General features: G+C 41.1%; 1 protein-coding gene across 1 annotated transcript in view; it reads right to left on the bottom strand.

Annotated features, from left to right (window-relative positions):
- LOC117555331 (collagen alpha-1(V) chain-like) overlaps positions 1-22,787 on the bottom strand; it is a 64,546-nt gene that overhangs the window by 2,043 nt on the left and 39,716 nt on the right. Inside the window, 34 exon segments of the mRNA XM_034230193.1 lie at positions 752-985; positions 1,613-1,681; positions 1,886-1,998; positions 3,623-3,941; positions 4,344-4,397; positions 4,495-4,530; positions 4,632-4,685; positions 5,762-5,857; positions 5,859-5,870; positions 5,958-6,011; positions 6,765-6,818; positions 6,909-7,016; positions 7,101-7,154; positions 11,549-11,602; positions 11,721-11,774; positions 12,297-12,350; positions 13,547-13,654; positions 13,776-13,829; positions 13,918-13,971; positions 14,065-14,118; positions 14,214-14,267; positions 14,371-14,478; positions 14,886-14,939; positions 15,139-15,192; positions 15,280-15,387; positions 16,722-16,829; positions 18,298-18,351; positions 18,436-18,525; positions 20,037-20,144; positions 20,235-20,288; positions 20,886-20,939; positions 22,216-22,269; positions 22,355-22,399; positions 22,495-22,548. Of these exon segments, the coding sequence (XP_034086084.1) occupies positions 752-985; positions 1,613-1,681; positions 1,886-1,998; positions 3,623-3,941; positions 4,344-4,397; positions 4,495-4,530; positions 4,632-4,685; positions 5,762-5,857; positions 5,859-5,870; positions 5,958-6,011; positions 6,765-6,818; positions 6,909-7,016; positions 7,101-7,154; positions 11,549-11,602; positions 11,721-11,774; positions 12,297-12,350; positions 13,547-13,654; positions 13,776-13,829; positions 13,918-13,971; positions 14,065-14,118; positions 14,214-14,267; positions 14,371-14,478; positions 14,886-14,939; positions 15,139-15,192; positions 15,280-15,387; positions 16,722-16,829; positions 18,298-18,351; positions 18,436-18,525; positions 20,037-20,144; positions 20,235-20,288; positions 20,886-20,939; positions 22,216-22,269; positions 22,355-22,399; positions 22,495-22,548 (2,688 nt within the window).

The following is a 22,787-nucleotide window of genomic DNA, read 5'->3' as shown; positions in this document are numbered from 1 at the left end:
CTGGCCGGCTCTGTTGTGATTGGTCAACCGCTTAGAGATGTCCCGTCCCTTAGCCTATCACGTACAATGTGTTTGAGCCATGGTTTGAGCACTTAGCCAATAGAAGCACTAGTGTTACAGGAACTTTGTGATGTTAGCCGTTGCAGACCATTACATGCACAAACCTATATAATACACTACAGGGAAGGGGAAACTCAAAAAGCTCAATAACGTTTCTGTTCCCACTGCTTCTCCCGAGGTCATTCAGAGGTTTGTTTTATTCTGAAAGTTCTTCAGCTCTTGATTCCTTTACGTCGACTGAATGTTCAATGTTTATTTTAATTTATTCTTGCACTTTGATTTGCCTTAGTATTTGAATTGTGCTATATGAATAAACTTACCTTGACTTAAGAAGGCTATAATATTTCTGTTTTCATTAATTTTTAGAATGTGTTCGCTAGTTTTATTTTAGTTTCAGTTATTCAGGAGTTTTAGTTTGTATACATTTCATTTGAGTTTTAAGGTCTCATAAATATAGAGCTACATACAAAATATATGATTTGAGAACTTGGAATGAAAGGGCCATAATGCCTAATGTTTAATGTCCATTACATAATGTGAATTTGTTAAATGGCACAAAAGTTGAAGAAAATTCATTCACAGTTCATAGGATATACTTTATTGACTTTCATTTTAGTAACAATATCTTCAATGACTTATTTTTGTTCTTGATGACTATAACAACACTATTATGTATTTCTGTGTAACTCACCTGACACCCGTCGTACAGCGCACTGATGTAATGTGTGTTCTCGTGTGTCAGCTCCTCCCCGTCGGCGCCTCTGAAGCGCAGTGCGTGTTGGTGGCTGAAGGAGGCGGCGTGCAGCCAGGCGGCCGAGTTCAGGCAGTGGTAGGTGAACGTCTGCTTGGCCGTCGCGCTCAGCAGCTGCAGGAAGGTCAGCTGGACCACGTGGACCGGGACCTCGTCCGCTCCCGAGTAGGAAATCTGCACGGAGAACACCAGAATGTGTATATTGATCGTTGTGCTTTAATTTACGTCTTAATGCATATGTATAAATGTGTCTGTGCATATATAGGATTTTTATATATCCTTGTTATTGTATTCGGGATTGTGGGAAACGGTATTTCGATCTCTCTGTCTGTACACACAAACTAAAGGATTGACAATAAAGTTGACTTTGACTTTGAGAATCACACCTAGGTTATAACAGCACTGATTTGTACTTATTTACATTTTATTTTAGACTTTTCAATTCTGCTTTAGATTGATGGAGAGCCTTTTCTGGTTGACTCGTTACTGATGAGTGATTGCTGCCAAAATATCTTACTTCAATGCATGTAATGTTTTTGACAATAATAGATACTGAGAGGCAATTTTGACAATATAAATAACATCTGCCAAATGTTGTGAATGCTCCTTCAAATACCCACTTATTATAATTTGAGTGCATTCTACTGCCGCTTTATCAGCTACTAAACAGGATTTTACCAAATATGTCCCACATTTGCAGCATGGATTAAACTGTTTCCTATTTGAAGTCATTTTTCCTTGAAGTCATGTACAGAAACACACTGACATACAATGATAGCGTGCAAAATCATAACACCTTACCTGCTTTCCTTTCCTGAATTTACTGTACCAGGTGTTAGACTTTTCCCCTTTCCAAGCTGCTAGTTTTACCTGATGACAAACAAAACAATAACAACACTCAGCTTCAACTACACCGAACCAAAAGATACACAGATGCCAAGAACAGGAGAATGTGTGTGTGTGTGTGTGTGTGTGTGTGTGTGTGTGTGTGTGTGTGTGTGTGTGTGTGTGTGTGTGTGTGTGTGTGTGTGTGTGTGTGTGTGTGTGTGTGTATGTGTGTGTGTGTAAACTCACCGACTGGAACTTCTTGGTAGGGTAAAGACACGTATCTCCCTCTGCGGTGAAGTTACAAAACACCTTGAATGAGTCTCTATGGCAACCCTGGTTTGGATCTATCCAGTAGTCACCTGGAACGACGGAGAAAAATCGACAGTAGGGCAGACAGGTCAGAAACACTCAAGGCTTATACTACTGTCAACAACAAAAACACCTAACAGAGAGAAATCAAACAGATGGTATTAGTTGGAGAAGCACAACACACATAGTGTAGAAGAATAACAAAGGTCAGTTTTAATAATATAATATAGATCAGGGGGGCCAAATACGGCCCGCGACTTCATTTTACGTGGCCCCGCAAGAGCTTGCAAATACGGTTATACGGTTACATGCCGCTTTACAGAAGCAGGTTGCCCATAAACTACATGTCCCACAATGCATCTCGTTGTGTGACATGCCACTGAAGAGACTTGCAATTATTTGCCCTGGACTTCTGCTTTCAGACGTAGTTAATTACTAAGTTATTATCCTATCGGATAATAATCCAATTCAGAGGCAATAATGTAATATAATACATTATTTTATATATATATATATTATATATTTATATATGTATATTTATATAGTTACAACCGGCCCTTTGAGTGAAACCTTAATGCTAATGTGGCCCACGATGAAATTGAGTTTGACACCCCTGGTATAGATAGATAGATTGATTGAGTGTATTAGTATCAGATGTCAAAGGGCAATGTTACACACTGCCAAACAACTGCAACTGTTGAATCTAAATAAACTGAAAGAGGATATTAGGAGCATGTGACCCTGATTGCAAAAGATACCGTATGAAGAAATATGATAGGAATAGAAGCTTATATAACGTTATGAAAGAAGACCAGAGAACAGGATTGTAGTGTTGTCCTGTACTGAGTATAAGTATTGAATAAATCCTGTTCGGCTGCACCTGAATCCACCTTTCCAGCTTCTTCTTGATCTTAAAGTTGTGTTTTTCTACACACCATGTTTGCTAGTCGGTCGGAAATCCAGATACAATGCATTGAGACATGCAGGCAGCTATAATAACACAGTCTTGCACTAATGTACATTTCTCAAAGATATTGAAGTGACTGTTAATTTGTATATATTGATTGTTGTGCTTTTATTCATGTCTTAATGTGTGCATAAATGTGTCTGTTGTTTGAGTATATATAGGTATTGTTGGGAAAATACTGAATGTACTCTTCTAATATCAGAGCAGCACATGATATCAAAGGCCCAACGTAGCTGTGTACGTGACAGGATGTATGATTACCTAGAAGAGCATCAGGACTGTTTTAGGCATATGATAGCTATGTTATTAACATGATGATCCAGCCTCTATGGAGATAGACATATGACTGTCATGTTTATTGCTTACGCAGGCCTTAGCTAATCTGAACTAAACATTGAATACTGCTTTGAACCGTAATTCCTCCACCTTGTGACTGTGACTCTCTCTGTATATCAGCATGTGAAGGACACTGTTCAGGAGCTATTTGTCCCACGCAGGTCTGTATGTGATGACTACTTCCATTCTTGCAAGGATAATAAATACATGGATCCTGATATTGAAGCTCAAGCCGGTGACGAGTGATATTTACATATTTGTATACATATTTTTATATATATTTGTTTTTGTATTCGGGATTGTGGGAAACAGTATTTCGATCTCTCTGTCTGTACACACAAACTGAAAGATTGACTTTTGACATGAGGTACCGTTGGGGAGATCCGGGTGGAGGAGCCAGAGCTCCTTGCAGGTTCGGGCCGGGCTGAGGTACGTCCCATGGGGGTTTCTCAAACCATCCACCTCCACCTTCATCGAGGACAGAGACGCAAACACCTCCTCCATGCCTTTGCCTTCCGTCTCCTTCATCCAGGCGTCCGGCTCTGCCTGGTCCGCCTGCATCCATTCATCCTCTCCTCCATCCCTTGTTTGCTCCTCCTCCTCTTCAAGTGCAGCACCGTCCACCAAGGAGTTGGTTCTCCTCCTGCGTCCTCGCTCTGGCAGAGGGGAGATGCTGACTGCTGGCTTTCCCTGAGGAGAGGAATAGATATGGGAGAGAAGAAAGGAAAGAAAGAGGGGAAAGAAAGGGGAAAAGAGAAGATAGGAGAGGGAAGGAATAAATAGGAGATGAAAAAAGGAGAGAAGAGAGGAAAGGGGATAGGAGAGGAGAGAAAGGGGGACAAGAGGAGATGAAAGGAGTAGAAAAGAGAAAGGAAGGAGGAAAGAAGATAGGAGAGAACAGAGAGAGATCAAAAGGGGAAGAGGAGAGAAGAATAGAAGAAAGGAGTAGGTAGGAGAGAATATTAAAGTGGGAGTTGCAAGGAAAGAATGTGGAGGGAAAGAAACAGGTTTAGATCAGGTGGAGATCATTTGATTGATGTTAAATGAGTTGTACTGTTCATGTTTGTGAACATGTCTTTAAGCAGAACTCACTGGTAGTCCTGGAAGTCCGGCTGGCCCGAGGTCTCCTCTGGGACCAATCGGACCCTAAACACAGAGCAAAGGGATCATTTCAGGGTGGATATGAAGCTCCAAAGTGATAATACTGACATCAATTCAATTAAAGAATACGCGTCACAGTTACCTGGTTTCCTTTAGAGCCCTTTGTACCAATAGCACCCTGTCAGAGGAAAAGAGTTAACGTTAAAATCACAAAGAGGTAAGATGAATCACGCACCGGTTATCCTGATGTGGAGGAAGAAGAGTTTAGGGTTTACTCACGGACAGACCCGAGGTGCCGGGGGGGCCGATGGGACCTGATGTACCAACTCCACCCTGATATCACACACACGAGAGAAAAGAAAATGTGAGAAAAAGTCAGCAAGGTGTGCAGGAGGAAATACTACAACGTTCAGGTTTTTTTACATTACATTACATGTTAGACGCTTTTATCCAAAGCGACTTACATACTCAATACTGTGGGCAATCCCCACAGGAACAATTTGGGGTGAAGTGTCTCAGGGACACAACGACATGCTGACTGCAGTGGGGTTTGAACCTGTGCCCCCCTGATCCGAACACCAACGCACAACCCACTGCACCACAGCCTCCCTAGTTTTTTGTGATAACAATTATAATTGATATCCTTTTAAAATGGATTAAAATGCTGGGGTCCCAATGAAACAATTCTACTAGTCCTGCATGTGCCTGTATCAAAGTGAACTTCCAGTAATGGAAAAAGTCAATCTGAAGCCTTTAATGGGATATGACTATAGCAGGATCATTACAAATAAAAATAAATGGTTGCTTAATACAAACAAATAAATGTTATTAAGCTAACCAAAAAAAAATACATGTACCAGTTTCCTAAAAAAGTACATTAAAAAAGTTTCGACCTCAGCTTTGACATTGTCTCAACTCTTTTTATGTTAGCTACATTACGCTAGTCAGGCTAGCCGATTATATATACTATAGTCAGATATACAACAGAAACTATGCATGGATATTGTCTAACCAACAGAAGACAACACTATGTCTAGCAACATCTACTGATATGCTAACTATAAGCTTTAAATAAATACAAGCAAACCAGATCGATTGCCTTCATATTTCATTAAGTCCATGAACACATTTAGTGTTTGAATGCCTTGATTTTTACAGAAAGTATCATGGTCCAAATATCAGTTTTGTTTTAAAGTGATTCTGTACATTTAATGTAACTAAAAATTGACTTTATGAGTTTCTTTGTTGACAAGAAACACAAGTATAAAACCATAGTAGGAATCAAACTGAATTTTGCCTTCAGTAACACTAATATAGTGGCGTGGCCCAAAATCCTGCACACAAGTTGCCTCCTTTTCCTGGATGGTCCTGTGTGTATCTGTGTGTTTGTTTGTGTATATTTTCAGCACCTCATCTCCTTTGGGCCCCGTCTGTCCCTGGTTTCCTGGCAGTCCTCGGTCCCCCTTCTCTCCGATGTCTCCTGGCGGACCTATCAGACCTATTAAAACCCCCGTGACCCTGAACAGACATCACAAATGAGCTCAAAGTCAAAATCAGGTTAAGTTCAAAGTGAATAATTGTGTGTGTTAGGGTTAATCATGGCACCTTGTCTCCCTTCTTGCCGTGGTCTCCCTTAAATCCTGGTAATCCTGTTGGACCCTGAGCAGAGAAAATGATCATGAGGTCAAACGCATGATGTAACGCTCCGTATTATTCATTTCAAGACGCAGGAAACGCATAATCACACTTGGAAATCATTACATTCACATCATTAATAACATTTGACTTAAATAACTTTTTTATTTCCTGGGCTCCAAATGCAAACAAAATGTTAAAATCTTATACTTTACTTGATTTGATTATCTCATCATGCTCTCATTCACAGGTCATGTGATAGTATTCACTTGATGGTAGAAAGCGCATATAAAAAGTCATTAATGTATCACTCTTAACAAAACAAATTGCTTTGGTAAAGGGTTTTACATATATATTAATGTCATTTAAAGACATTCCTGTTTGTGCAGGCGTTTGGGTAACTTGTGTGCTTTTATTCTATTTGACTCTATGTTTTTATTGTGTTTCTATCGTGTATTGTGTTTTTCACAATGTATTGTGTTTTTAGCACTTCTTAACACGTGGCTTGTGTGGTCATTTAATCTTTTATGACTCGTATGATGTTTTAATGCTTTGTCAAGCACTTTGTGACTATGTCTGGGAAAAGCGCTTTATAAATAAATGTTACTTTTTTACTTACTTACTTATACCTCTTCTAGTTTAGCAGAATAGATGTGATATTAGTGTTGTTATCACACTGTCATATACTGTCAATAGATTGCTTTATTTTCTCTTATTTTTATTATGAAATAGTTTATTTTTTCTGCACTTTATTTTAGATTTGATGATTCATCTCACCATGGGGCCTGGGGGTCCTGTTTGGCCAGGTGCTCCGTTTAAACCCTGTTCACCCTGAGAGAAAAACACAAGAACAGAAGTCATTGAGCATCCATCTTTTCCATGCTCCACTTAAACGACTCCATTCTTCACTGTCTGACTCACTCCAGGGCCGTGGATCCCTCTCAAACCCTGAGGGCCGGTCTTTCCGGCGTATCCCTGAGCACCTACGGGCCCTGTCTTTCCTACGGGGCCTTCGAAACCAGCTTCCCCCTGAAACAGATGGGCAGCAAGGTGACTTTCAGGAGCTGCGAGCATTCAGCTGTTAATATTCAGAGAGATGTTTCAAACTCTCACCTTTGTTCCTTTCAGGCCGGCCTTTCCTCCCTTTCCTGATTTTCCCAAGTGGCCCTGAAGGAGAACAATTTAAAAAACATGTCAACCTGAATCTGTCAGACGCTTCGATGCACACACACACACACACACACACACACACACACACACACACACACACACACACACACACACACACACACACACACACACACACACACACACACACACACAACACACACACAACACACACACACACACACACACACACACACACACACACACACACACACACACACACACACACACACACACACACACACACCCACACCACACACACACACACACACACACACACACACACACACACACACACACACACACACACACACACACACACACACACACCATGTATACATAACTTCAGGGGACATTACATTGACTTACATGCATTTCCTGGAGACTTATCCTAATCTCAACCATAACCAACACATGCCTAACCCTAATCCTAAACCTAACCAAATCTTCACCCTAAAATTAATGATTCCCCTCATGGGGACCTCCAATTTGTCCCCATAAGGGAGGCGAGTCCCCACACATGACTGTGTAAACAGATTTAGGTCCCCACAAGTATAGTAATGCTAGGCCACACACACACACACACACACACACACACACACACACACACACACACCACACACACACACACACACACACACACACACACAACACACACACACACACACACACACACACACACACACCACACACACACACACACACACACACACACACACACACACACACACACACACACACACACACACACACACACACACACACACACACAGGGGTGGAGCTTCCTACAGGCGATACAGGCGGTTGCCTAGAGGGGGGCGCCAAAAATTGCACAAATAAAAAAAAAGAAAAAAATTATTTTTGTTGTTGTTGTTGCTTGGCGTAGTTTTGGCGCCCCCCTCTATATCTGCAACCATTATTCTTACATAAAAAAAAATTCTAACATAAGGGGAAATAAGCCAAAAATCTAAAACGGTCGGTCGGTCTAAGAGCCTCTGCTTTAGGTGTTCACAGTCAGAACATGCTAGAGCGCTGTGCATTGATGGGTATCGGTCAAGTGTTTATACAATTGAGCGTTGAGGAAAGAAAGACTAACGTTAGAGAACTATGAAGAGGCAAAAGCCATCCGGGGCCCAGTATAAAAACAGAAGAAAAGAAGAAGAAGAGAAACGTGCCAAGGTGAAAGGTATGCAATTTTGATTGTATTGTCAACATTAGCGAATGGATCCTGGGGGGTATACTACGAAGCAGGATTTTCGCTTAGCCGGCTAAATTCAGGGAAAACTCCGGCTTTCCGGTCCTACGAAGCTGGTTCTCTTTTTAGCAGGCTAGATCTCCATGGTAACTTATGCTAAGCGGCTAACCTGGTCGGGACCAGGTTAGGTTGCAGGCTAAGAGCTCAACTCAGTGAAAGCACTGCCTGCTGACCAATCAGAGCTCAGTGTGCGGAGTTTAAAGCGATCAAGTCATATTACAGGAGAAAGGAAATACAGAAAAACTGCCGTCGCAGGAAAGACGGCTGGCAAAAATCACCGACTGTGTGAACGTGAACATTAATAGAATATCACCTCCATCTTCAGAGCAATCTGACTATTATAACATTAGCGTTAAGAAAGCTTACTTAAATATCTGCCACAACATAGGCCTAAGTAACCGGATCAGAGTAACATTAAGTACAGTCCGCGGCATATCACTTCATAATGTATCATATATTTTCTTATCTGAGTCAGCTGAGCCCTATCTGGCCGTGCAACACTCACAGTGTCACATAGGCCTACTGTATGCAGAAGTATTATTTTAAGCAACACATTAAGTTGACGAAACACTCGAGACAAATGTAATTAAAGTCAGATGGTGTTTTAGACGGGGCAGTGATATCATAAACCTGTTAATGTACGCATTCAAACACTTTTTCTTTTGCCAGCTGTATTAACCTTGCAGGTGCAGCTATGTGGCTTTTATCCTGGATAAAGTGTTTAAGTCATGGATGTTTAAAGTTTAACTTCTTCATTTTTGACTAGTATTAAAGTTCACTTTTCATTCAGGAAGTATGACGCTGCGCTGTCAGTACGCTTCTCCATGTTTGTGATTGGTCGAATGCTCCAAATACCACCCCTTTCATGTGAACGCGCACCTAACTAGATAGGAAACGGCTGGCTTGAGCGATCCACTTGATAACCCGCGTCGTAGTACAGTTTAGCGAGAGCGCGTATGTTTTGGATTAGGCCAACCGGCTAACTCAAACATATCCAGGTTAGGTTGAACTAGATTCGTAGTATAGGCCCCTGTAATCTTGCTAGTTAGCCAAGCCAACGTTAGCTAGCCAGCGTTTGTTATTGCCATTCAGTCGAAACTGTCATAAGGCTATTTTCGTTGTGTCATGAAATAGAAATATTAGTAATAATAACAATGTTAGTTTTGGTGTAGCGAGCTAGCCAGTGTGGTGGAATGTTAGTTAGTTGGTAACGTTAGCTAACGGTAAGTTTACCTCAGAAAGCACATTGACTATCCGAGTCAAACATTTGCCAAATTCAACCCTGTCATAATGTGCGCTAACGTTAGCTAACTAGCTCAGTGGTTCTCAACTCCAGTCCTGTTGAATGTTTTAGTTCCAACCCAGAACTAACACACCTGGTTCAACTGTTCTAATAACATAGGCATAGCTCTTGATTAGTTCAATCAGACCTGTCAGGCTGTCCAAATGCTTACTAACTAAATAATAGCTACATTTAACAATGGAAATTATTCAATGTTGATAATACACATTTTGTTATATCATTTTAGATTCACTTTTAAAATATCTGGGACCACCTGCTGCATCAGTTCACAAGGAACAAAAGCGGCTGAAGTCAACAAAGAGGCACTTCTCATATGAGTCTCCTGATGAGCCATTGAGGGATGCCTGGCAAAATCTGGAGGTAACCTTCCTTAACGTGGTGGTGGATGCTGCAGTGTCAGCACAAAAGGAGAGGTTTACCACTCTTAAACATGTGCAAGACAAGTTTGGCATTCTGTACCTCCCAGACCTGCCACACCAAGAGCTGATGAAGCAAGCAGAGGCAGTTGCACACACCTTAAACCATGGAGGGAAATCGGATTTGTATGGGAAGGAGCTGGCTCAGGAGTTGTACCTGACTTGCCATCAAAGAGCATGACAACTCTTGAGTTGTTGAAATTCATACACACAAAGCAGCTCACCGAAATATATCCCAACTTGTGTATTGCTCTGCGGATCAGTGCAACGCTACCAGTAACAGTAGCTTCAGCCGAGAGGAGTTTTTCCAAATGAAAACTCTTGAAAACATACCTGAGGTCAACCATGGCTCAAGAACGCCTCAGTGGTCTGGCTGTAATCAGTATTAACCATGAGGTTGGTGGTCAGATTTCACATGATGATGTGATTGATGACTTTGCAGCGAGGAAGGCCAGAAGGATTGCACTGTAAATGGAAACCAGTAGGAGCTAATATGTAGGCTAACCTTGTGTGATGATAGTGAGTGGAATGTAAATAGTTCTTAATTTTTATTTATTTGTTTGTTTATTTAGCATATTATATATTGATTATTTGACATGTGTAACATATTTTACATTTCTTCTTAATTTTCTTTGAAAGCAAATGTGCACATTCTTTTATTGTTTGTTATTGTTATTATTATTATTATTATTATTGTTTGTTAGCTAAGTTGTTTGTTTTAATTACTTAGTGTGCACTTTACATTTATTCTTAGCTCTTGTTCTTGATTGTAAGAAATAAAGGTGCAGTACTTTACTGTATAACTGTTAAGATGTTTTGATATTTTTTTTGGGGGGGGGGGGGCGCAGTGGTGAAGCTCGCCTAGAGCACCAAATGTGCTAGGTCCGCCCCTGCACACACACACACACACACACACACACACACACACACACACACACACACACACACACACACACACACACACACACAAACGGTGAGATGTAGAAAGTACCATGAACCTCCTTACTATTCTCACAAAGGACTTGAGTTTAATCTTTAACTTAAACAGACATAAGATAATTTTCTGCCACTATTGGTCTCTCGGTCAAAACAGTAATAAAAGTGAGTTTGGTGACATTGTGAAATCACTCTGGGTTAAGTTGTTTTCTTCACACCATGAATAAAGCAGTTGCTAATGTTTCCGCGGGTTATAATATACAGTTTAAAAAGTCCAAGATCTAAAAAGTGTATCATAAATGGGGATACAATCCTATTTCTGGCAACAACAAAAAACATTCCTTAACAATACAAATGAGAGTTTTCTCTAGGTTTTAAATTGTTGAAAACATTTGGGATAATGTAAGTACATTACTCAAAAACAAATATAGCATAGGTCTAATTCTTTAAGGCCTTTTATTTAAGTGAACATAAGAACACAAACCCTTCGCCCAGGAGATCCAGACGGTCCTTGTTCTCCTGCCGCTCCTGGTGGTCCCTGATGGATATAAGAAACTATTTATATGGCCAGTTGGATGATAACATCATCTTTCAGGTTTATCAAATAAAGAACGCCATGGATGATATGGTGTATGATGAGAAAGGGAGGAGCTCACAGATTTCCCGGTGTCTCCTATGTCTCCTTTGGTCCCCGCCACACCATCCACTCCCTGATGAGGACAAACATTGAAAAAGCGTTACATTTCTATTGCATCAGAAAGTAACATTGAAGTTATGCAACATCAAAGCCTTAAATGTAGAAAACCTTAATTTAAAGGGACATGCTAAGGTTGATATTATCAGGAGAGATATTAAAGAAGAATACTAAAGCAGAAGTGGTTGATTGGTTGTTTAAACATCCTGTCATGAGGGAACTCAGTCTTTAAATTTGCCGAAATAAAAATATCTTCTTAAAAACTCTACACATTATCTTTAGACAAGAAAAACAATTCAGGATTCAGAAAAATATTGTATATTATATAATTGTTCATTATCAATCCTTGATTTCAATGTAATTTTGATCTAATTCCATACGTAACACTTAAATCATTGTTTCAAAAAAAGTTGTAATCCCTTTTTTTTAAAACTGCATTTAAATATCGACAAGATTTCCATAAACAAAATCAAAACAATTTAAATTGAAGATGAAAAAGAGGGAAAAGAGAAAGAGGGATAGAAAGTCCAGCACTCACATTGGGTCCAGCCTCTCCCTGCTGTCCGAGGTCCCCGGTGAGACCTGGAGGACCCTGAGGACAGAAAGAGCCAATATAACATCCTATTTTAATGCTTTCATTTGCTTTGAATCATCTAGTGCCTACAACGATAGAGAACAGTCACTACAGAAGCAGCAACGTTGAGTTAAACCTGGCAGAACATGTTGTAATGGCTTTATTTTGTGTCTTTTTAGGCTTATTATGAGTTAAAATATAATGAAACATTGCCCTGGAGCTTACGTAATATCTACAGAAGATATGGCACTGGATAATATTCATGAAATCCAAGAGGAACATAGAGTCCATAGGTCCTTCCACTATCATGAATATTTATGCTCAGATGTCCGTTACTGGGCTATTTTCTCAATCAGCCATAGCCCCATTCAGTTCTGTAATACAGAGATGAAAGTTCATTGAATAAGATATCTTTCTATTACACACGTTTTAGCTTTAGTTAAGGCTATTTCTACAGCTAGCTTTCACCCCTAGCTCACTTTCTTTAGCTTTATACAGAATGTTTCTCTGTATGAGAGTAAAGCTTTAAGAGTCAGAGTTTAGAAACTGCAGTTTGCCTTGGTTCGGCTCTGTTTTGTGTTTTTAAAACCGATACACACAAAATCTGATGTCCAGATTAAAGGTGAGGTAGGTAATTTTGGAGATCCAGCTCGAGTGCGCTAGAATTTGAAAATACACAACCAGAAAAAATCTGCCCCTTCCTTCAGACTTCCTTACAGAGCCCCTCCTCCAACACACACGAACGCGCACATGACCAATGAAGGCACGAGATAAGTTTGTGCAGAGATGGAAGGCTGACAGGCAGGTAGGCCATCCAGTTATTTTAGCCGGGCCGGCTCAGATGATTGGTCGTGCTTTTTACAGCGCCACGGCTTCCACAGATGACATTTTGTATGGATTTTTTGTCAAAGAATTTAATATATTCATTGCTATCGGGATGTTAAGAGCATTCCATGGAATATAACAAAAAGTGTATCTCGAGCCGGTTTCTCAAACTTACCTACCCCACCTTTAAGGTTTTACCTCCAATTTAACCAAATATGTAACTTTGTTTAGCCTTTCTAGGGCAATGAACAGTAAAGTATATTATGGAACAACTCTTTTAACGTGTGCATTATAATATAGGTTCATCACAGAGCTTTGTGTTGCATTATAATCTACAGTACATAACAGTGCAGTCATGGAGGAGGGTTTTAAGTAAGATTGTTTCTCACAGAGTTGCCCTTGGCTCCATCCTCCCCTGTTGGGCCCCTGGCTCCTGGAGGACCCGCTGCTCCTGAAAGACCAGTGTCTCCCTTCTCCCCCTGGTCTCCTTTTCCTCCCTAAAGAAACAAAGAAGCAGAGCCATCGATAAGAGAGCTGGAGCAGAAGACAAGAGCAAGAGAAGCTTTAAAGGAAAAGATTATAGGGGCAAGTCTGAAAAAATTAATCAAACCAACTCACCATGCTTCCTGGAAGACCTGTGGCTCCGGGGTCACCCGCCTCTCCGTCCTCCCCCTGAGAGAGGAGGAAATTATGTGTGAGAAATCATGGAAGAGATTATGAATTTTTGAAGGATCATCAATTCATCATACAATTTCATTACCTTCTCACCAACAACACCCGGCGTTCCTATCATCCCCAGCCTACCAGCCGGACCCTGAACAAGACAGAAGAAATCACAGTGTTTCGCCAGAATTAAAAACAAGTTTACGACTAAACGAGGATGCATGAACATTATTGTGTGACGTACCTGTCCTCCAACAGGTCCTTGGGGACCAGAGGGGCCTTGTTGACCAGGTGGACCCTGAAACCAGGAGGGAGACATAACAGATTATTAACTTGCAAGGAGAAATGTGATATAAATCTGGGACGGATATTAAAAAGGGGATATCAGCTCACCATTAATCCCCCATGTCCGCTCTCACCCTTCTCTCCTGGCAGGCCGGGCATTCCCTGAGAAAACACACAGGTTGGAGGATTAAGGAAAAAGCTCACTTTGTCTACTCAGAAGATATCACTTAATTGATCTGCAGCCTCACTGATGGACAAATCTCACCTGTAATCCTAATGGTCCTCTGGAGCCCTTAAAGCCGCGGAGCCCCTCGTCTCCTTTTGGGCCGTACATGCCCTGCTGACCCCGGGGGCCCAGCAGTCCGTCTATACCCTGAGAAACAAAGCAGAGCAAGGAGTGAGCGACTCAATTATTCACGGTCCCATTACCAGAGGTGTAACTCTCGAAATGTTGTTTAACAGGTACACATTTACTTGCAGGCAGTGAGAACAAAACTTGGAGGAGAAATCAGACTTTTTTACATCTATATCTGCTTCATGTTTAAAAGACGACGCGAGAGATATCGATCTTCTCAAAGCCAATAGGTACTGAAAAATGTAATTACTCATTTTATAATTAATGCATTATGAGATAAGATTTTACAGAACTTGGGTGTGGAGAATAACTTGTAACTATGAATTTTCTACATAAGAGATTAACTTTTTGAATAATAAACAATATTTTAATTTTCAAGACATCAAAAGAAGATAATCAGAAAACAAAGAGGGATATTTACTCACCGGAAGTCCTGACTGACCAACTACACCTTGAATGCCGATTGGACCTGAAGGGCCCTGTGGATGGATGGAGAGAGAGAGAGAGAGAGAGAGAGAGAGAGAGAGAGGAGAGAGAGAGAGAGAGAGAGAGAGAGAGAGAGAGAGAGAGAGAGAGAGGAGAGAGAGAGAGAGAGAGAGAGAGACATTAAGATGATCAGATCTGTTCTACTTATTGAGTTCAGTCCATGTTGATATTCTTCTCTCGCTCCAGACTCACAGATTCTCCTTTGTCGCCTTTGCCCCCTTTCTGCCCGGACTCTCCCAGCTCTCCCTGAAGACACAAACACACAGGTTATCACCACAGTATGAACACACACTATCCGTTTGCCTCTTTGACTCCCAGACACACACATCTCACCTTATCCCCGTCGTCTCCTGGAGGTCCCGCGGGGCCCACAGCTCCCATCATCCCCATAGGCCCCTGCTCTCCATCGTGACCGGCAGGACCTACCGGACCCTTCTCTCCCTGAAATACAGACACAACAACAAGTGTTATTCTTCATACAAGCAGAAAAAACACACAGACATTAAAGGTCCCCTATTATACAGTTTTTCATCAATATATTACAGTTCTCAGATATATATATAAAACATGTCTCTGACAAACAGATCATTGCAGCATCCCATAATTCCCTCTGTTTCAGCCCTGTTTCCAAAGTGCTGATTCTCTGTCTGTTACTTTAGATGAAAATAAGGAGCCCCTCCCCACGCCCCTCTGAGAGATATTTGGTTACAAAGAACACAATGGTGCTCTAGGAGGAGATTCAGGTGATAAGGTGTGGGGTGGGGGGTTACCTTGGTTGGTGATTGGCTAATGGTTACACAAGACAAAACATCGTTATGACATCATAAAGTGGCCACAATCTGATCAGCTCATTTTCAGACAGGTTTTTATAGAAATGGATCGGGACAAAAAGTGAGAGAATCTTTTTTCCTGAAACTTTCAGAGTCTCTTTCCACAGAGGGGACACATGTTGAAGTAGAAGAGACATGAAGAAGAGGGGACACATGTTGATGTAGAAGAGACATGAAGAAGAGGGGACACATGTTGATGTAGAAGAGACATGAAGAAGAGGGGACACATGTTGATGTAGAAGAGACATGAAGAAGAGGGGACACATGTTGATGTAGAAGAGACATGAAGAAGAGGGGACACATGTTGATGTAGAAGAGACATGAAGAAGAGGGGACACATGTTGATGTAGAAGAGACATGAAGAAGAGGGGACACATGTTGATGTAGAAGAGACATGAAGAAGAGGGGACACATGTTGATGTAGAAGAGACATGAAGAAGAGGGGACACATGTTGATGTAGAAGAGACATGAACAAGTGGATTTTGCATAAAAGGTGACCTTTAAGATCTACTTATCAAATAGAATTTCCGTTTGTTTTTTTCACCAGTATTGATTATGGATTTAACTTCATGTGCTTAAATAAAAAACCTTAGGCAGCATGAAGACAATAATATGCTATATTGTTTTTGAGTCACAGTACAACAATATAACTTCCACTAAATAAACAATTATTACATTTTATCTAGTTTGGCTTCTTTGAGTGAATAAAAACCACACATTTGCTAGATTGAATTAAACATTAGTTTTTTCTCTTTCAACCAAAACAAAATTCTGTAAAAGTCCAACGTTGTAATAACTATATAAAAGAAAAATGTCAGCAGTCATTTATAAAAGGACATCAATCAGTCACATCGTCACTGAAAAATGATGAAGTCTAAAGGCAACACATAGTAAAAGAGCTACTAAATACAGTGACATAAAAATAATGTTTTAGCTGTATTTACAGGCTCGCCCTTCTCTCCCATCGGTCCAGGTCCTCCGATGGCTCCGCCCCGGCCTGGCTGTCCGATGGCCCCGGCGGCACCTGAAGGGCCCCGCTCACCTGAGGCCCCCTGCAGACAGAACATGTTGTAATGGCTTTATTTTGTGTCTTTTTAGGCTTATTATTAGTTCAAATATAATGAAACATTGCCCTGCAGCCTACGTTATATCTACAGAAGATATGGCACTTGGCCCTTGGATAATATTCATGAAATCCAAGAGGAACATAGAGTCCAAAGGTCCTTCCACTATTGATTGATTGATTGATTGATTGAAAAGTGTATTAACAGCTTGTATATTGGGTACAGTACAGTACAGCTCAAAACATACAATTGTTAAGGGGATGCAGACCAGAGAAAGACTTTCGTCTTGTTTACATCAGGGTCCCCCATTTCCAATTCATCATGTCATTTAAGACATATAAGACATATTTGACATACAGATGGCTTATTTACAATTTACATACAGGTGGTTTTTTTACATACAGATTGCTTATTTACAATTTTCATTTTAGATTTTGTTCTAATACATCCTAACCGGACATTTAATACAAGTCTACAGATATACAGTTAGTAACAGAGTCTAAAATGCGAGTATATACATAGATGGGGGGGGGGAAGCTGTCCATTGAACGACAGGTTGAGATTTGTACCATTACCGGGGCCAGTTTTGCAATGCTTTCCCCCGAAGGAGCTCTTTAAGAGAGGTTTTGAAGGTAAGTATAGTTTTACTTTCCTTTACAGTTGTGGGAAGAGCGTTCCACCTTGATGTGGCATAATTGCGAAATGTGTATTCCCCCTTTTTTGTGCCAAATCTGGGTTTCACATGATCTGTGGAGCTCCCTCTGGTGTTATGATCATGGTATTCCTTGACCTTTGGGAAGCATTTTGACATGTACATGGGTACCATAGAGGTGTAGTGGATCTTGTAGACCAGGCCCATTGCAAGTAGCTGTACTCTGTCGTCTACTCTAAGCCATCCTAGGTTGTCAAAGTGGGCAGAGGTGAGGTGGGTTCTAGATGAAAGGTCAAGCAGTAGTCTGACCAGTTTATTTTGCGATGTTTGAAGTTTTATTTGTAGCGCCTTGGAGGTGCTATGGTACCATGACGTGCAAGCATAGTCATAGTACCCCTAACCCTATCATGAATATTTATGCTCAGATGTCCGTTACTGGGCTATTTTCTCAACCATTTTTGGATTTAAAGATAGCCCCATTCAGTTATGTAATACAGAGATGAAAGTTAATTGAATAAGATATCTTTCTATTACACATAACAGGAAAGAAAAGTAGTTTTAGCTTTAGTTAAGGCTATTTCTACAGTCATTAAAGGTTTATAATGATGGATGAATAAAAACAGCTGGAGTCATTATTGTGTTAGACACTGTTTTCAATTATAAAACAACATGTTGATTACTTACAGGAATTTATTTAGTGGAAAACACTGAAGAAATATGCATATTTTTTTACACACAAAAAGCTGATTTTTGTCTGAAGGCCTCTTAAACTGAATCAACAAAAATAAAAGTACTGTTACTCACTATTCCTCCTGATAATCCAGTAGGTCCGGACCCTCCTTTCAGACCAGGAGGTCCCTGGAAGGATCACACATCATTGTATCATATAAAATATAAAACATAAAGTGATTTGTATGGTGTATTTGTTTCTGTGTGGCTTACTATGAGTCCGGTGGGTCCTCTGCTCCCCCTGAACCCTTTCATTCCAGCAGGACCGTTCTTCCCAGAAGTCCCAAGCAAACCCGGATCGCCCTGACACACAAAAAAACAATCGTAAACAAAAACAATGACTCTATGAGGCCTACTTGAAAACTGGTGGTGTTGAAGTATTGAGGCAGTGACTTCTTTAGTAGTTTCTTTCTAGGTCAGCTGGTCAGGAACCTCCCTTGAACACTGTGAGCACCCAGTCTACCTAGGGGTAACCCTGGACAGATGCCTCTCTTTTAAGACCCACACTGAGAAGACTAAGTGCAAAGTGAGTGCGAGGAATAACATCATCCGCAAGCTCACCGGCACGACCTGGGGTGCAAACCCACAGACTCTGAAGTCAACCGCACTAGCCCTCTGCTACTCAGCTGCCGAGTATGCCTGCCCAGTATGGGAACGAGCTGCCCATGCCAAGAAGCTGGATCCCGCCCTCAATGCTAGCTGCCGCATTATCACAGGCTGCCTGAAATCAACACCTACAGACCGTCTGTACATCCTGGCAGGCATAGCCCCACCAGAGATACGACGAAATGCAGCAAGCAAGAAAGAGCGCCAACAACAGTCTACTGACCAAAGACATCCTCTCTTTGGCCATGTGCCAGCCAAAAGCCGCCTTAAATCCAGGAAAAGTTTCCTGAAGAGCGTCCCACCCCTCGGAACACCGAGCATAAGCAGTGAAAGAGTCACTCGGTGGGAAGAAAGACTTGACAACCTCCCATCAGCAACAACAATGGAGCTAAAGGCGAGCGAGGCACTGCCCCCTGGAGCAGACACCAACTACGCAGTGTGGAAATGCCTAAACAGAATAAGATCTGGTGTTGGACGTGCAAAAGCCACTCTCGCCAAATGGGGATACCTAAATGACGGGGACGTTGTGTGTGACTGCGGCATTGAACCACAAACCATGCAACATCTCCTGATATGCCCCCTGCTGGAGCAACCCTGCACAACATTGGACTTGGCAGAGTTTAATGAGAAGGGACAGCAATGTGTTCAGCTGTGGCTGAACTACATCTAACCAAGCCCTGTAACTGACTGCCTTGTAGACACGATAAGAAGAAGAGTAGTTTCTGACACCTCTACTGCAATATAGTGAAAGAATAACTGTACATGTGAAAAGTCCTGTTAGAAAGGCCACCACCAGCGCTGCACTGCTGTGGGAAAATGCATAGTCTGCATGAAAAAACAGGCCCATTTTGGGACGCCTCACAAAGGAGATACACGTGAGCACACGTGTGTTATACCTGTCTAAATATCAACACTGTAAAAACATATTTACTGAAAATCATCACCCTCGAAAGAGTTTTACAAAAGCTCAGTTTTCTTTAACCATTTTCGCTGTTAGCATGTGGAGAAAAGAACAAAATGACATGGAAAATCTTTATATTTTAAACAAATATATACAATATGTTACATGTGACATATGTAACTAGGGCTAAGTTAATAATGCACATTTGTGTGTGTGTGTGTGTGTGTGTGTGTGTGTGTGTGTGTGTGTGTGTGTGTGTGTGTGTGTGTGTGTGTGTGTGTGTGTGTGTGTGTGTGTGTAGACCCACCTTTCCACCTTCCTTCCCAGCAGCCCCAGGTAGACCGTGCTCTCCGGGAACACCTGGCGCCCCCGGGTGACCTCGGTCCCCGATTAGACCAGTTTCACCTGATTTGCCCTGAAACAGAAACACGTGATTGGGTTCGTAACACCAACACAAGGCAGGAGGAACATTAATAACACAACTGAGTCACAGTGTTGATCTCACCTGTGGCCCCACTACACCCGAGGGTCCCGGAGGCCCCGTCTTCCCATGGAAACCCTGCAGTCACAGAAAAAAGATGGGAAGAAATTATATTCTGACTTTATAATTTCTTGCAACAGTAACATTCTGTAACAGTATAGAGAATAGGACAAAAAATACTTTGAATTTGGACAAACTTTGGGCTTCTACATTCACAACCACAAAGATAAAACAAATAACCTGTTATCTGAGTATAGCTGCTAGAAAAGTAAAACGATTATTGCTCAGAAAACTCAACTACAGAGAAATCAAATGATATAATTTATTAAAAAGAATCACCTTCTTCATGTGACTTCAGCAACTATATTTAAGGACATTTAGGAGAGGTGGAAAACATATTTATGTGAAACAATTTAATTGATTGTATTTCTTTTACTAGTATCGCAAATGTATTTTCTTGTCATAGTTTCATTTAAAAAATCTGAGCTGATAAACTGTTCTGTTATGTGTTATGTATATCCAAATAAAGTTTACTCTGTGAACCCCTAGGAAAGGAAAACACCTAAAAAGAAAACATACATTGGTGTGTGTTTGTGTGGTGAAAACTATTCCTCCAAGATAAAGTGTATCAACCGTTAAACTTTTTAAACTCAGTGAAATATTGACATCACTCACCGGCTCTCCTCTTTGACCTGGATGACCTGGAAGTCCGTCTTTCCCTGAAGGACCCTACACACACACACACACACACACACACACAACACACACACACACACACACACACACACACACACAACACACACACACACACACACACACACACACACACACACACAACACACACACACACACACACCACACACACACACACACACACACCACACACACACACACACACACACACACACACACACCACACACACACACACACACACACACACACACACACCACACACCACACACACACACACACACAATGTATTTGCTGTAAAGTGTCTCTACTGTAGGCCATTTTTATTATATGTACAGCACTTTGGCTCGACCAAAACTCGTTTATAAATGTGCTATATAAATAGAACTTGATTTGAAACAGAGACAAAACACACACACGACAAGAACAAGTGATAAATTATTTGGAGCTCAGGATAAAAGCGGGCTTCCACCCTGCTTGCATTTTCTTCATTGAGCTGCCAAATATTAAAATCTGACTGCTGAAAATGTCCCTGTAGGCCACTGTAGTTGATTCATGGCAGCACACTCAGCGGCTTCTCAGACAGAACTCTTTTGTCAGAAAATGACAAAGTACACCCCCTGAAGCTGTATGAAAAAAAACTGGCTGCATGCAGCATGCACCTCAACAAAATACCAGCTGCCATGATGTAAAAAAAGAAACTCATAAAAATCTGATTCTAGCTTAGAGGTCACTCACTGTTTGCCAAGGTTTGAGACCTGTTGGAAGATTGTGTTTGCTCTGTCAAGGCTTGTAGGTGAATTGTTCTTGTTCTTGTTTTTCTTTCTGTGTCTAACATTAAAATGACAGAATGTACTGGCTTTAGTTTTTAGTTTGAGCCCTATCTTAAAGGGACAGTTCCTTTTATCTTTAGTGTTATAAGAAATCTTGCTTAAATGAATAATTGTTTTTGGCTTAAAGCAGTAGTATATTTGGAAAAAGGCAAGCATCTCTTCGGCCAATAGTTGCAGCTGAAACTAAAACAATCTAGATTGATAAATAGGACGAACATTTGTTTTTTGATCTTGGCATATACGGTCCCTTTAACTAAAAACTAAATGAAATGATTTATAAAGAAACCACCTACTGTATTTACTATCCTTACTGTAACTGTACAACATGTCAGTTCATTTGCCAGTATGCCAAGTGTATATTTACTAAGTGCCCTAAAAACAAAATATTGGGTTGAGAGGACACACACACATTTGAAGAAATGCAATAAAGATTCTGATCAATGACCACATTTCAAATGATTTTTGTTCTGTCACCACTCACGCTTGTGCCTTTCGGTCCTGTCTCTCCATTCCTTCCTTGCGGCCCTTGAGGTCCCTATAAAACATAACCAGGCATTACAACAGGCAATCAATCAACTGATCACTCAATGAATCACATATATTAACAGCGTTTCTCTTACCCTTTCTCCACCAGATCCTGGGGGTCCATCATTTCCGGAGATGCCCTATAAAAATGTGACGGATAAAAAGTGGTGAAGCACAGCTGAGAGTGTGATAACAGACAGGGTGTTATAATTGGCTGAGAGGAGAGTCAGCTGACCTTTTCTCCTGATTTCCCTGTTGGCCCCTTCGCCCCTCGGCCACCTCGCGCACCCTGAAGGAGAATAAAACATGAGAGACCAAACCCAAGAGAGGATTGAACTGTGACTGACCTGAGACAGAAGATACGGTTCAATCAGATCTCCAGGTAGTGACTCACTGACTTCCAGGCGAATTGAGTAATTGATTCAGTAACATGAGAGATGACTCAGAGATCTGCAACATTGTGACATGAGGGTAACAATGTTGAAAGGTAAACATCTACAATACATTTGAGGAATATTGAAATATATT

This window comes from Gymnodraco acuticeps, unplaced genomic scaffold, assembly GCF_902827175.1.
Source record: "Gymnodraco acuticeps unplaced genomic scaffold, fGymAcu1.1, whole genome shotgun sequence".
Lineage (NCBI taxonomy): Eukaryota > Metazoa > Chordata > Actinopteri > Perciformes > Bathydraconidae > Gymnodraco > Gymnodraco acuticeps.
This window is presented reverse-complemented; position numbering and strand designations above follow the sequence as displayed.